Source organism: Tachyglossus aculeatus, chromosome 4 (genome assembly GCF_015852505.1).
Source record: "Tachyglossus aculeatus isolate mTacAcu1 chromosome 4, mTacAcu1.pri, whole genome shotgun sequence".
NCBI classification, from domain to species: Eukaryota; Metazoa; Chordata; class Mammalia; order Monotremata; family Tachyglossidae; genus Tachyglossus; species Tachyglossus aculeatus.
This window is the reverse complement of record NC_052069.1, coordinates 111,717,277-111,733,751: the sequence shown is the minus strand read 5'-3', so window position 1 is coordinate 111,733,751 and position 16,475 is coordinate 111,717,277. Positions and strand designations below refer to the sequence as shown.

At 43.1% G+C, this 16,475-nt stretch overlaps 1 protein-coding gene across 3 annotated transcripts in view; it reads right to left on the bottom strand.

Annotated features, from left to right (window-relative positions):
* The window catches only part of CCDC180 (coiled-coil domain containing 180), a 57,871-nt gene that overhangs the window by 29,039 nt on the left and 12,357 nt on the right, over positions 1–16,475 (bottom strand). For 2 of the 3 annotated variants that reach the window (XM_038745272.1, XM_038745274.1), the window contains exons 10-19: positions 15,739–15,858; positions 12,091–12,170; positions 10,877–10,965; positions 8,531–8,653; positions 7,571–7,744; positions 6,048–6,163; positions 5,521–5,647; positions 2,177–2,216; positions 1,693–2,066; positions 171–394 (exon numbers count right to left, since the gene is read on the bottom strand). In XM_038745272.1, the coding sequence (XP_038601200.1) occupies positions 171–394; positions 1,693–2,066; positions 2,177–2,216; positions 5,521–5,647; positions 6,048–6,163; positions 7,571–7,744; positions 8,531–8,653; positions 10,877–10,965; positions 12,091–12,170; positions 15,739–15,858 (1,467 nt within the window). The remainder of the gene's footprint in view (positions 1–170; positions 395–1,692; positions 2,067–2,176; positions 2,217–5,520; positions 5,648–6,047; positions 6,164–7,570; positions 7,745–8,530; positions 8,654–10,876; positions 10,966–12,090; positions 12,171–15,738; positions 15,859–16,475) is intronic. The other variant, XM_038745273.1, reaches the window with a different exon arrangement.

The following is a 16,475-nucleotide window of genomic DNA, read 5'->3' as shown; positions in this document are numbered from 1 at the left end:
TTATACCATAAGCTCCTATGAATGCCTTAGTTTATGCAAATATATGTGCTGGAAGAAAGACAAGGGAACACTTAAATTTTTCAATAGGCAACCCAAATTTTCATATCTCAATTCTGCCCCAATATCCAAGCCCACACAAATATAATCATGCTGAAAGCACGCATACTAACCTTTTCTTTAGCTCTAGGAAGAGACTGTCTGGTAGAATCATTTGATTCAGATTCTCTGATAAAGGCATTTCCTCATTTATTACACACTCTAAAAAAGTCTGAGACCTCTGACTTTCATGCGCTCTATCGGACTGAAAGACCGAGTATGTGTTTCCACTGGAGGTTGTGAAGAATTCCATAACAGCATCAGGGTTTTCCTTCACACCATTTTCATCAGAAATATCCTAGGCAAGTAATGGAAAACCTTACTGGCCATTTAAACAACAAAGAAGGTTTTAAAGCACAAGTCTACTAATAAAGGCAGGTCATCATTACATGTTTGCAATCGGTGGTCAATTTGGGAGTCAATTTTATAGCTCACATTGAGGGGTATCATGCAAGGAATTTTGGATATGAAAATGCCAATGCTTACATTACAAAGTCTAGAGACAGTCATTATGCATGAAAAATGCTTAGAATACATAAATAAGGGGTTGTTGTCAGGCCCATGAGAAATCATTACAATTAGATTTACAGTAGGTTTCTAAAACCTTTTACCCTGAGTTTTGATTGACATGAAGAGAAAAGGTTTATTTAAATTAATGAACCCATCCCCGAGAAATGAATCGTGGCTCAGTGGAAAGAGCATGGGCTTTGGAGTCAGAGGTCATGGGTTCAAATCCCAGCTCCGCCACTTGTCAGCTGTGTGACTTTGGGCAAGTCACTTAACTTCTCTGGGCCTCAGTTACCTCATCTGTAAAATGGGGATGAAGACCGTGAGCCCCACGTGGGACAACCTGATCACCTTGTAACCTCCCCAGCACTTAGAACAGTGCTTTGCACATAGTAAGCACGCAATAAATGCCATTATTATTATTATATAATCCAAAATTGGTGTGTCCTCCACCATACCCTATCAGTATCTCCAGGAACACAGGAAATAAAATGTCTTTATGGTGCTGTGCCCCAGTTAGTTGTCAAGAATCAACATGCCTGCCAAGAATGGAGTCATGAAACTTTAATTTACCCAAATGCTTTGTTGCTTTTTCTGCTGTTTCACCTACCTTAAAGTGTGAAGTACAAATTAGTTAAAATGGTTGTCCAAAAATGGTAAATACTATATTTGTAAATTATAAACTATATTTGCAAATTGAATCCTTCCTGAGCAATGCTCATTTGAATGCCAAAAAAACCAGGAAAAGTGCATTATTCTATTTTCAAAGGGAAAGCATGCAAATGATTCTCTCTCAAAGACACCCTCACTGACCATCAGCAGTTTCATCTTTGGATTGAAGGGCAACTTGACTATTATTTTGTAATTAAAAGTGTTCTCATTGCCACAATATGACATTATGGGAAACCTGTAAAAATCACTAATTATAATCCAAAATTCAGAGCATCCAGTACAGTCTTCTACCCATCAGAGGTGCTTCACAAGTACTTGACGTTGACAACACTGTCCTTTGAATTCTATCTGAATGAAGACTGCATAATTTCCATTTATTCTAAAGCATATTTTCTATTAAAAATAAACTCCTCTCACCTCGCCCGGAGAGGTGGCTGCTTCTGTTTCTTCTACACTTTGACTCTGTATTTCTTCACTCTCCTTCTGACTCTCCATTTTCTCATTGTCCTGAGGTTGGGTCTCACATATATCCTCTGCTCCTCCTCTTTCTTGGGCTAGAACTGTCGTCTGGGTTTTATTGTTTCCTTCTATTGGGCTCTTTTCCCCTATTTCTGACTCGTTGTTTTCCTCTGGGAGATTTTTCCTTCCATTTTCAGGCTCCTCACTTTCTTCCACAAAGCTTTTCTCTCCTGTTTCTGCTTCCGCTTGCTCATAAGACTCATAAGAGTGGCTCTCCCTAGGGGTTTCCTTAACATCTTCCACCTTCTTTTTGGAAGCCAAAATTCCTGGTTCTAAAATACAATACAGGAAAAAAGACAAGAAGAAATTTTAGTTTTTCAGATCCAGAAAGGCAGACAGTTAGAAATGGAAAGAATAAAATTGCACTTTGGAAAGATGTTACCTGGATCTTTAAATCTGAATCTCACCTCCCCCTCCAAGGTCTAAAATTGAGAACAAAGAGCGATTAATGTAACTCCGGGTAGTGGGGATCTCCACATATAATCTCAAGATCAAAGTTGGTAAAAAGAAATGATGAGACATGAACACCCTACAGTCCCTCCAAAGACTCCTCACCTGTCTCCTTTCCCTCTCCTTCTCACTCTCCTCTTCTCCAGCTGCTTCTCAAGAGGTCTCTCCCTCCTGCTCTCAAATGTCTATCCCCTCTATCTGTGCCTCTGAACCTATTCCCTGTCACCCCTTAAACACACCTACTCCTACTTTTTTCCCCTCTCTTACTGCTATCTTTGAATCAGATGGCTCCTTCCCCTCTGCCTTCAAACATGCTGAAATCTTTCTTATCCTAAATAAGCTCTGGAAGCCCCATTTCCCTGTTCCCCAAATGCTTAGTTCAGTGCTCTTCACACAGTCAGCACTCAATAAATATGATTGATTGATTCTTGTACAGTTGTACAAGAGGTGACATATAACTGCTGCCTTCACTTCCTCTCCATCAACTCTCTTCCTGACCTACTACAGTTAGGAAGGTATATAGGCATATAGCAACCTCCTTCAGGCCACCGAGCCTGCACTCTCCAAGGTCAATGGTCTCCTCACAGTCAAGTCCGATGGGCTCTTCTCTACCCTGTTTCTCCTTGACTGCTGTACCCCTTTAGACACCAATAAGCATTGCCTCTTCCTAGAAGCACTATCAGACCTCGATTTCATCAACATGGTATTCACCTGGCTTCAGCTAACATCTCTATACAGATGATTTCCAGATTTTCCTCTCTAATCCTGATCTCTCCCCAGCTCTTCAGTCCTTTCCACTCCACACCTCAAACGTGGAGTAAAATGGAACTTCTCATCTTACCCCCTAAACCTTCCTCCCTAACTTGACCTATGTCTGTTGACAACGCCACCCTCCTCAGTCCCAGAACCCTACAACCTTTGATATTATCTTTGACTGATTATTTTTCAATCATCATGTTCAATCTCCAAATCTTGGTGGTTCTCCTGATACAACATTTCCCAGATTAGCCTCCTTTTCTCCACCCAAACAACCATCCAACCAGTTCAAGTCTTATTCATTAGAATACCGTATCATCCATCTCACTGTTCTCCCCGCCTCCGGCCCCTCCCTGCTCCAGTCTACACTGCCCACTTCATTTTACTAAAGCGGGTCTTTCTGCTCCTAAAAAAACTCCAATGCTTACATTAAAAGCAGTATGGCGAAATGAATAAAGCATGTCTGGGAGTCCGAAGGCCATAGGTCCTAATCCCAGCTCTGCCAGTGTTTTGCTGTGTGACCTTGGGCTAGTCACTTCACTTCTCTAGGCCTCAGTAACCTCATCTGTAAAAGGGGGATTGAGACTGTGAGCCCTAAGTGGGACAGGGGCTGTGTCCAACCCAATTTGCTTATATCCACCCCAGTGCTTAGTACAGTGCTTGGCACAAAGTAAGCACTCAACATGTGCTACAATTATTACTATTACTATATTGTTCCCTCTGTTTCAAGCAGAATCACCTTACCTATCTATGAGCTTAGGGCTCCCATCTTGCAAGTCAGCTGTTTTCCCTAGCCACTCCCCAGTTCACCCCCTTCACTTCTGCCATGCTCACCTTCTAATTACACCTCACACTGTACTATCCTGCCTTGTTCACACCACCTTTCCTACTTGGATTTCCTTCAAATCTGGCAGACAACAGTTCCCTCCATCTTCAAAGCCCTCCAAAAAGATCCTACCTCCTCCAAGAAGTCTTCCTTGATTTATTCATCCAGCTCATGTAGCATCAACCAATATCCTTACCATGTATGTATTTGTATTCATCAACCCTTATGTATATTACTTATTTATCTATTTCATTCTGACAAACTCATTATTTTCTGTTTTATAACTTGTTCTGTCCACTTCCACTATTTGAGAAGCAGCATGGCCTAGTGGAAAGAGCACTGGGCTGGGCTTCAGAGAACCTTAGTTCTAATCCCAGTTCCACCACTCGTCCTCTGTGTGATCTTGGGTAAGTCACTGAACTTCTCTGTGCCTCAGTTCCCTCATCTGCAAAATAGGGATTCAATCCTTGTTCATTCATTCATTCAATCGTATTTATTGAGCACTTACTGTGTGCAGAGCACTGCACTACGCACTTGGGAAGTACAAGTTGGCAACATATAGAGAGGGTCCCTACCCAACAACAGACTCACAGTCTAGAAGACTCCACCTTACTTTGAACGTGAGCCCCATGTGGGGCCTGATTATCTTGAATTTAATCCAGTGCTTACTACAGTACTTGGCATTTAGTAAGTGCTTAACACATACCAAAATTATTATTATTATTATTGTTGCCATATGCCTGTCTGTCTCCCCATTATATTTTAAGTTCTTTGAAGGTAGGGACTTTGTTTCTTGCATCTGCTGGACTCTTTCAAGAAGTTAGTATATTGCTTACTGTGAGCAGAGCATTTACTATGACAACTGATTTGACAGAAGTAAAACAGATCATTTCCAATATATTTAAGTTAAACTTAAACTTAAGGTAAACTTAAGAAACCAAAGTTATTTTTCCTTCTTATAATTGAGGTATGAGAAGCTCTGTAAGCCTCTTCCCAAATCTCAGTCTGGACTGCCGGCATCTAGTTTTGTAGTCTGGCCCCCCGGCTCTCTGGAGTACTCTAATTTAGTGGTTGTCTGGTGGTTACGTGATGTAATAAAAAAATAGAACTCTTCACTAGGGAAACCTTCAACTACTTCAATTCAGTTTTCAACTCATGTCGGCAAAGGGAAACGCTCCCTGCATCATTTTAAATACATTTCACATTTGATCCGCCAACCCTTCCCCCCACATCCTGCCTCTGGCCAGAAACTCCGTCCCTCCTCAAATCTAACACACAATTACTCTCCCCGTCTTCAAAGCCTTACTGAAGGCACATCTCCTCCGAGAGGCCTTCCCTCCTTTCCTCTTCTCTCACTCCCCTCTGCTTCACCCTGACTTGCTCCCTTAATTCATCCCCTCTTCCAGCCCCACAGCACTTAAGTACACATTGGTAATTTATTTATTTCTATTAATGCCTATCTCCACTGTAGATTGTAAGCTCGTTGTGGGCAGGGTATGTGTCTGTTTATTGTTATATTGTACTCTCCCAAGCACTTAGTACAGTGCTCTGCACTCAGTAAGCGCTCAATAAATATGACTGACTGAATGAATGAACAAAGAGATGCTGGGCTATTTACAGTAATGCCTTCTTCAATAATTGTGTTTATCATACATGTCCGAGTGTACCCAGAGTGTAGCTTGTTTGCATCCTACCTGTTCGAAGATTTCTCTGACACCAAAATATTGGCTGAGAGATGTGCTGTAAGAAGTAAGTTCTTTCAGTATAGCAGCTGGGTAGGTCTTCACTTTCTCTAGGAGATCATGGTAAAAGGTTTCATACCTGTCAAATACCGGTTTAATATATAAAAGGTTTATGTACAAAATGGAAGACAGAGAAATCTGAGGAACACATCCTAAGCAGGGGAAATGGATTTTTGTAATGGTGGCAGTAACTTCTCCATATTGAAAATTTGTTGCCTTCTTTGACTCAGACTCCTAGGAAGCTTTTAAACAAGGTCAAATTCAGGATTATCCAAAATATTTCACTGTATTTAATCAAGTATACCAGGAAGAGAATTTGATTTAATTCTCCCTGCTGATGGGTTCACGTTTAGTTTCTCTTATACCCCATGGCAAAAATGCATCTTATAAAGAATGGTAAGTATTTGGGCCTGATATGGTTGCATATTTTAACTTCTCTTCCCCCTATTTTTCCCATATCCCTCATTTACATTGCATACCCAGTTTTAATGCTTTTCAGGGAAGCATAGGCCATTTCCAAATGTGCCTTCAAATCTTCTTCAGTACTCTGTTGTCTCAATTTGTCCAAAATCATATCCAGATTTGCTTCCTTTGTCTAGACAAATAGTTAGACTATAGTCAGATCACGGTTAAAAGGTTATGTATTTCATCAGCACCTCTAAGAGTTTATTAGGGAATCCTACTAACTTTACCCTAATAACTTTAATATTTTGAAACAACCTACATGATGGTTTTGTAACACCTCATTGCAAACCAGGGGGAATCCCCAACACTGCTCTTGAACACAAAACTCTCTTTTTTGGCAAACTGCCTGGTGGTTCTAAGATATAAGATCTGCCTTCTTTTCCAAGGAGAGTGAATTTTGCCTGAGGTCATTGGGAAGAATTGTGGACGTTTATGACTGTGCATCACAGATGTTTCTTCAAAGACTTCATTAAGCAAACCTCATTCAGGATGGACTGACATTCTGGAAAATGTACAGGCTCTTATATTTTTCCTTGAATTTTTTTTCTCTAACCACCAGAGTTGGAAATTCTTAAATGATTTTTTTCTAGGTAAGATAGTCTTAGGGATTTCCCCTTCTTCAAAGCCCCCTGAAAGCCCAACTCCTCCAGGAAGCTTTCCTTGATTAGTTTTCTTCTCCCCAGTTCACAGTCTCCAAACTACCACCTTAGCAGTTTAGCACATATCAATTTACATGCTCACCTGTCTACATGCTTTGTTTTGTTGTCTGTCTCCCCCTTCTAGACTGTGAGCCCATTTTTGGGTAGGGACCGTCTCTATTTGTTGCCAACTTGTACTTCCCAAGCACTTAGTACAGTGCTCTGCACACAGTAAGCACTCAAAAAATACGATTGAATGAATGAATGCTCTACTATCTTAGCAGTTCTTTCTTTTCTCTTTGATTTATGTTAAGTTCCTTGAGAGCAGAGATCGAGTCTCCTACATCTACTGTACCCTTCCAAGTGCTTAGTTCAATGCTCTGCACAAAGATGATGCTCAATAAATATTACTGACTGAGGCTCAAAATGTATTCTAGATGTTGGGCCCTTTCTCTTCTTCCTGCAGAGTGAAGCCCCCTCCCAAACTGTGTAAAACTCCAAACATTGGCACACCAGGGTAGTTTGTAATCCAAACCACCTTCCCCCAGTGTAAAGTTAAAATGCTGTTTACTCAGATGGTTCACCAAGAGAAGTCTGGGAACTTTTTGATGGATGACACTATGGAAGAGGAGAAGAGCTGTGATTTTCTGGTTTCAATATCTAGTCAGGCTTTTCAAATTCTTCATGCTTTCCTGGAAAATTAGTTCCTCAGTCTGCAGGAAGCCCAAGCCAAATTGTGAATCGATGCAGTGGCAGGACAATTTAGTAAACTAACAAGTAATCAACACTGGGTGAATTCAAAGTGCACGAGCAATGATAGGTGACTCTATGATGTGAGCTTCTAAAGATGAAATATTTTCTGCCCTTCCCTCTCTGGAAATTGAGACCTTTCAACATACCTGGTCCTCATTTTCATGCTTCCATCGACACTTATCTATTTTCACCTGAAGTTCTTGCTCTTGCTGAGACAGATTGAAATGATGAACTTCCCAAAGCTGAACAGCCTCCTGGAGGTACCTGTAGAGGTCTTTGCTTTTCCACTCCATCTGCTTAGCCAGATCCTCAAAGGATTGCTAGAACAACAAAATTTGGAGAATCTACTGCCAGGATTTGCTGGGGGAGATTGTGAAGGAAAGGGATATTATAAATAAGTAATTTCCCTAATTCTTGCACCATGAGCAAAAATCTTTAGTTCAATCAATTCATTCATTCACTCAATCGTATTTATTGAGCACTTACTGTGTGCAGAGCACCGTACTAAGCACTTGGGAAGTACAAGTTGGCAACATATAGAGACGCTCGCTACCCATGGGCTCACAGTCTAGAAAGGGTCCTTTGGTGTTTTCCTTACTCATCTGTAACTCAGAGGCCAAACAGTATAGAAGCTAAGAAAATGGAGACCATCAGACAACAATGACCACCATCATGTGCTCTCTCTCTCTTTTTTTCTTTTAATGGTATTTGTTAAGCAATACTATGTTCCAGACACTGTGCTAAGCGCTGTGATAGATCCAAGCTAATCAGGTTGGACACAGTCCATGTCACACATGGGGCTCACAGTCCTAATCCCCATTTTACAAATGAGGGAACTGAGGCACAGAAAAGTTAAATGAGTTGCCCCAAATCACACAGCAGACAAGTGGCCGAACTGTGATTAAACCCCAGGTCCTTCTGACTCCCAGCCTATGCTCTATCCACTAGGCCACTCTGCCTCTCTTGTCTAGCAGTCCCAAACGAGCAAGTTACATGGAGACCATTGCTAAAAAGACAGACCTGGAAAAATCACTCAGAACGGTTGCTATGGGGGGGAAAAGAAGTTTGTATTCCATTATGTTAAGTAGGGGCCCTGGGATACTTGCATCCATAAGCTCCAGTTCATATTCCACCTGACGCTGGAGCTCTCCGACCTTCTGAAAAAATCTGGGCTTTATTTCTTTTTCAGCTTCCTCTTCTGTGCAAACTTCCCAATCCAGCAGTTGTTCCTAAAGTGAAGAAACAGGCAGACCAAGAGAGAAATTCTAATTTGAGCCCCTGAAGTGCTGGGAAAAGCACTTTCAAATTCAACATACCTTGTTCCAATTCAATTGAACTTGCACCCTTTTGATCAAGAACTTTAAAATATTTAAGTAATCATTCCCCTTTTTCCAAAACAACCTGTCCTAGTGAAAAATCAATCAAGTAGAAGCTGAGAAAAATGACCTGAGCCCCTGAAGCTGTTCTCAAGAACCAATAATATTTGTTAGAAATCTCACTCTCTCACACCATATCTCCAGTCCTTCTCCTAGTTAAGCAGCGTGGCTCAATGGAAAGAGCACGGGCTTGGGAGCCAGAGGTCATGGGTTCTAATTCCGGCTCCGCCACTTCTCAGCTGTGTGACTGTGGGCAAGTCACTTAACTTCTCTGGGCCTCAGTTACCTCAACTGTAAAATGGGGATGAAGACTGTGAGCCCCACGTGGGACAACCTGATCACCTTGTAACCCCCCCAGTGCTTAGAACAGTGCTTCGCACATAGTAAGCACTTAACAAATGCCATCATTATTATTATTTATTATTAACTATGCAGTTGGCAAATAAACACCTTTCATTAGTACATTTCTAAGGATTTTCCATTACGTTTTCACAATACCCAGAGCAGTAAGTATTATTTGTACCTACTGAGAAGCAGCGTAGCCTAGGGGAAAGAGCATGGGCCTGAGGATCAGAGGACCAGGGTACTAATCTGGTTCCAGCACTTAGAGCAGTGCTTTGCACATAGTAAGTGCTTAACAAATACCATCATTATTATTATTATTATTACTTGCAAGTCACTTAAGTTCTCTGGGCCTATGTTCCCTTGTCTGTAAAATGGGGATTCAATATCTGTTCTCCCTCCTACTTAGACTGTGAGCCCCACATGGGACCTGATTATCTAGTGTCTACCTCAGCGCTTAATGCAGGGTTTGGCACATAGTAAGTGCTTAACAAGTATCATTATTATCATTATTATTATTTTGTTACTCCATTTTGCAGATAGGAATACTGAGGCCTAAAGGAGGTTACGTCACGATCATGTCTATTACTAACAATAATAATAATAATAATATTGTATTTGTTTAGTGCTTACTATGTGCCAAGCACTGTACAAAGCCCTGGGATAGGTACAAGATAATCAGATCCATGTGACTGTAAGGGAGGGAGGACAGTACAGTGCTCTGCACACGGTAAGCACTCAATAAATACGACTGAATGAATGAAAGTGATGAATACCCAGACAAGGAAACTGAGGCACAGAGAAGTTAAGTAACTTGCCCTGCAAACAAGTGGCAAAGCCAGGATTAGAACCTGTGACTCCCAAGCCTGTGCTCTTTCCACCAGGGCACAGTGCTCCTCTACCCTTTGGATCAGCGCACCAACCTACCAACTTGGTCATGGGTTCTAATCCTGCCTCTGCCACTTGTCAGCTGTGTGACTTTGGGCAAGTCACTTAACTTCTCTGGGCCTCAATTCCCTCATCTGTAAAATGGGGATTAGAACCGTGAGCCCCACGTGGGAGAACCTGATCACCTTGTATTCCCCCCTCACCGCCAGCGCTTAGAACAGTGCTTCGCATATAGTAAACATTTAGAGAAGCAGTGTGGCTCAGTGGAAAGAGCACGGACTTAGGAGCCAGAGGTCATGGGTTCTAATCCCAGCTCCGCCACTTGTCAGCTGTGTGACTTTGGGCAAGTCACTTAACTTCTCTGGGCCTCAGTTACCTCATCTGGCAAATGGGGATTAAAACTGTGAGCCCCACGTGAGACAACCTGATCACCTTGTATGCCCCCAGTGCTTAGAACAGTGCTTCACACATAGTAAGTGCTTAACAAAAGCCATTATTATTATTATTATTATTATTACAAGAGGCCGTCACCTCCTCTTTATTCATTCATTCACTCAATCGTATTTATTGAGCACTTACTGTGTGCAGAGCACTGTACTAAGTGCTTGGGAAGTACAAGTTGGAGGATGGGATGGTATTTATTGAGTGCTTGCATACAGCACTGAGTCCTTGAGAGAACACAGTAAAGTAAGTAGGCATGATCCCTGCCCTACAGGAGTTTACAATCTAGTGAGATCCGGAGTCCTCATTCATTCATTCATTCAATCGTATTTATTGAGCACTTACTGTGTGCAGAGCACTGTACTAAGCACTTATGGTGCAGGAGCTCACGCTGGGGATACTGACCTTATATTTTTGCACCTGGGCCAGACAATTCTCCCAGGTTTTCTCATGTTGGATACGAATCTTCATCATACACTGCACATTATAGGCATCTTAAAACAGAAGGGATGACAAGGAATGTCAGGTTAAAGAGCAGCAGGATCTCTCTATGAGAGGTGGCGGAATTCTGTAGTCACTTAGAAAAAGAGAGATCATAACATTTCTCACTCTTTTGGAAAGCACACCTTGTTGGAGTTAGTTCATACTGCCAACATCAACATAAAGGATCTCCTAGACTCCGGCAAGTAAAATTGTATTTGAGGGCTTGACTAGGGATAAGCGTCTATCTTGCTGTAACATGAACAGAGAAGGGGATTTCTCAACTCTCTTAACTTATTGCAGAATCCCACAAGACTCTGCCTGAAAATTCTTTCTTAAATCTAACCTAAGTTAAAAGATATTGAAAGCCTTTTGGTTCTAACAACTTTGGCCTGAGGAAAAGATTATACAAATAAATGCCTCAGAGGAAGAGCAAATACAAAAACCCTTAATAATAATAATAATAATGATAATGATAATAGTATTTATTGAGTGTTTACTACATGCCAAGCACTGTACTAAGTGCTTGAGTAGATACAAGATAATCAGGTTGGAAACAGTCCCTGTACCACATGGGGTCCACAATCTAAGTTGAAGGGCAAAGAATTTAATCCCTTTTTTACAGATCAGGAAACTGATGCACAGAGATGTTAAGTGGCTTACCCACGGTCACATGGCAGGGATTAGAACCCAGATCCTCTGACTCCAAGCCCATGCTCTTTCCATTAGGCCAGGCTGTTTCCCAAATGAACTGAAATTTCCCAATCTTGTCTTCCCTTCCCTCAAGAAAATAAAGACATAACCCATATACTAAAAGCTCAAGGACCTTTTTCAGATGAGATACTCCATCATTAATCTGAGTTACAATCCAAATAGTCCACCCTTCCTGTTCAGTATGGATAGAGAGTAAAAGCTTTCCTCCACATCTACATCCTCTGAAGAAGTATAGATTTAGTTCTGACCAAATACACCACTTTTTAGATACCACTGCTGGAGAGTGGATTAAAGGTATCAGGGAAGCAGAAATCCAATAAATGTTCTTCACATACAGTCATAAATGATGGAAAAGAATTACAGAAACAAAAACAGTGCTCTAGCACCAAAACATGACCACAAACATATGCTGCTTTCACACTTACCTAATTGCTTGTTTAAGGTGACAAGAGAATTATACCACTCATTCATCAGTGACTTGGTATATGTCGGGGGCAATAGTTTACTGTTCAAGAGAAAATAAATAACAGAAAAACAATGAACTGTTCCATCATAACCCAATCTTGTTCTTATTGAAGTCAAATAGTAGAGAATTTTGCTATGGTTTGAGGAAAAAAAGAAGGTTCAGGGGCAGAGTGGGAAAAGGAGGCTTCTATTCTCAATCTCAAGATAGTAATAATAATAATTATGGTATCTTTTAAGTGCTTACAGCACTAAGTGCTGGGGTAGATACACCCCAATCAGATTGGACACAGTCCCTGTCCCCCATGGAGCTCACAGTTTTAGTCACCATTTCACAGATAAGAGAACTGAAGCACAGAGAAGTTAAGTGACTTGCCCAAGGTCACACAGCAGTCAAGTGACAGAGCCAGGACTGAAAACCTGGTCCTTCTGAACCCAGGCCTCTGCTTTATTCACTAGGCAACACTGCTTTTCCCTCCTTCTTATTCTTAGATTGTGAGCCTCCTGGGAGCCAGGGACTGTCTAGTTCTAAAAATGTATAGCTTTCCTCTTAGTTTTATTATTACCAATAATAATTATTACCCTCGACCTCATCATCTCCTACCGCTGCACTGTGTCCACCCTCACCAACTCTGTGATCCCTCTCTCTGATCATAATCTTCTCACCTGCCTCCTCACTCACACACCTTTCCCCCGTAAATCCGTATTACTCCCTCACAGAGATCTCCGCTCTCTGGACCCCACCCATCTTTCGGAGCGCCTCACACCCCCACCTCGCCGCCCTCTCCTCTCTACCCAGTCTTGATGATCAGATTACTGCTCTCAACTCTACCCTTTCTACTCAGCTAGACTCGCTCGCTCCCCTTTCCCTTCGCCGCTCTCGCACCACTAACCCACAGCCCTGGATCACTGCCACTGTCCGCCTCCTTCGCTCTTATGCTCGAGCTGCCGAACGCTGCTGGCGAAAGTCTAAACACCATGCCAACCTCGTTCACTTCAAGTTTATCCTTTCCTGCCTTAACTCAGCCCTCTCTTCTGCCAGACAAAACTATTTCTCCTCCCTTATTGACACCCATGCCCATCACCCCCGCCAGCTCTTCCGTACATTCAACTCCCTTCTCAGGCCCCCGGTTCCTCCCCCTCCTCCTTCCCTCACCCCCAACGATCTGGCCTCCTACTTCATTAACAAAATTAAATCCATCAGGTCCGACCTCCCCAAAGTCTCTCTTCCCCCCTTTCTCCAACCCCCCGGCTCTCAACACTCTCTGCTACTCTCCCATCCTTCCCAGCGGTATCCTCCGAGGAACTCTCCTCCCTCCTCTCAAGTGCTACTCCGGCCACCTGTGCTTCTGACCCCATTCCCTCTCATCTTATGAAATCTCTCGCTCCATCCCTTCTCCCCTCCTTAACTTCCATCTTCAACCGCTCACTCTCCACTGGTTCCTTCCCCTCTGCCTTCAAACATGCCCATGTCTCTCCCATCCTAAAAAAAACCCTCTCTTGACCCCACCTCACCTTCTAGTTATCGTCCCATATCCCTCCTACCATTCCTTTCCAAACTCCTTGAATGAGTTGTCTACACGTGCTGCCTAGAATTCCTCAACAACAACTCTCTCCTCGACCCCCTCCAGTCTGGCTTCCGTCCCCTTCATTCCACGGAAACTGCGCTCTCAAAGGTCACCAATGACCTCCTGCTTGCCAAATCCAACGGCTCATACTCTGTCCTAATCCTCCTCGACCTCTCAGCTGCCTTTGACACTGTGGACCACCCCCTTCTCCTCCACACGTTATCTGACCTTGGCTTCACAGACTCCGTCCTCTCCTGGTTCTCCTCTTATCTCTCCGGTCGTTCTTTCTCAGTCTCTTTTGCAGGCTCCTCCTCCCCCTCCCATCCTCTTACGGTGGGAGTTCCCCAAGGTTCAGTGCTTGGTCCCCTTCTGTTCTCAATCTACACTCACTCCCTTGGTGACCTCATTCGCTCCCACGGCTTCAACTATCACCTCTACGCTGATGACACCCAGATCTACATCTCTGCCCCTGCTCTCTCCCCCTCCCTCCAGGCTCACATCTCCTCCTGCCTTCAGGACATCTCCATCTGGATGTCCGCCCGCCACCTAAAGCTCAACATGTCGAAGACTGAGCTCCTTGTCTTCCCTCCCAAACCTTGTCCTCTCCCTGACTTTCCCATCTCTGTTGACGGCACTACCATCCTTCCCGTCTCACAAGCCCGCAACCTTGGTGTCATCCTCGACTCTGCTCTCTCATTCACCCCTCACATCCAAGCCGTCACCAAAACCTGCCGGTCTCAGCTCCGCAACATTGCCAAGATCCGCCCTTTCCTCTCCATCCAAACTGCTACCCTGCTCATTCAAGCTCTCATCCTATCCCGTCTGGACTACTGCACTAGCCTTCTCTCGGATCTCCCATCCTCGTGTCTCTCTCCACTTCAATCCATACTTCATGCTGCTGCCCGGATTATCTTTGTCCAGAAACGCTCTGGACATATTACTCCCCTCCTCAAAAACCTCCAATGGCTACCGATCAATCTGCGCATCAGGCAGAAACTCCTCACCCTGGGCTTCAAGGCTGTCCATCCCCTCGCCCCCTCCTACCTCACCTCCCTTCTCTCCTTCTACTGCCCAGCCCGCACCCTCCGCTCCTCCACCACTAATCTCCTCACTGTACCTCGCTCTCGCCTGTCCCGCCATCGACCCCCGGCCCACGTCATCCCCCGGGCCTGGAATGCCCTCCCTCTGCCCATCCGCCAAGCTAGCTCTCTTCCTCCCTTCAAGGCCCTGCTGAGAGCTCACCTCCTCCAGGAGGCCTTCCCAGACTGAGCCCCTTCTTTCCTCTCCCCCTCGTCCCCCTCTCCATCCCCCCGTCTTACCTCCTTCCCTTCCCCACAGCACCTGTATATATGTATATATGGTTGTACATATTTATTACTCTATTTATTTATTTATTTATTTATTTTACTTGTACATTTCTATCCTACTTATTTTATTTTGTTGGTATGTTTGGTTCTGTTCTCTGTCTCCCCCTTTTAGACTGTGAGCCCACTGTTGGGTAGGGACTGTCTCTATGTGATGCCAATTTGTACTTCCCAAGCGCTTAGTACAGTGCTCTGCACATAGTAAGCGCTCAATAAATACGATTGATTGATTGATTGATTGATTAATAATAATTGTGGTATTTGTTAAGCACTTATTACATGTCAAGCACTGTCCTAAGCACTGGGGTGTATACATGATAATCAGGTCCCACATGGGGATTACAGTCCAAATAGGAGGGAAACTGAGGCACAAAGAAGTTAAGTGACTTGCCCAAGGTCACACAGCACACAAGTGGCAGGACTAGGATTAGAACCCAGGTCCTCTGACTCCTAGGCCTGCACTCTTTCTACTAATCTTAGTACAGTGCTTTGCATGTATTAGGCACCTAATACATCACAAAGACAAGTTGCCAAAATACTTAAACAGAGAATATGGCTCAAAATTAGTAACAGACTCTGAATCTGTGATATGACTCCTTCACCTACAAATTACCCTGCTTAAATCAAAAGGCTCATTCCACCTAGGAAAGCCAATAATGTTTATCCTCCCTCATCATACCTGACAGAATGGAGAAGCTGAATTATTTTCTGACTAAATGATGTCTGCTCCTTGATCATGATCTCCAAGTCTTTCTTCACCGCTGGAGGGTTCTGGACCTCTTCAGTTGCCATAAATGCACTATAATACATAAAAGCAAGGGTTGCAATATTTGGGAGAGATGGGATTTGGGGAACAAGACCCATTTTGAAGTATCGAAACAACCCCCAAACGCGTGAAGACCATTCAATCATTCCTCAAAGGGGACCTTGTTGCTCTCTAATTTGGATATGAATTTCTTAATTCTCACTGGGTTCCTTCCTTAGCCACTTTTTCCTGCAGCTGTAATAGGTTTAAAAGTACAAAAATGAGCATTTTCAAATGGAACAGTGATCATGGCTGTTGAAATGCTTAATACATCACGTGCATCTCTAACACAGCCACAGCTTCATCTTGAAAACACTTCTTTTTTTACTACTGAAGATGCAACAGACTGGACTGTAAGCTCCTTATGGGCAGGGAAGATGTCTACCAAATCTGTTATGTTGTATTATCCCAAGCGCTTAGTATAGTGCTCTGCACACAGTAAGCACTCTATAAATGCGATGGGTGGATTGAGTCCACTTCAGAAAATATAATGCATATTTTTTTCCTGTAGGATACAGGTATAAATATTTTAATTCTTTTTCAAGTCAAAACTTTGCTTTATAATGAAAAGTTGTACTGCCTAAAAAAATGCCCCCTGAGAGGTCAGATTA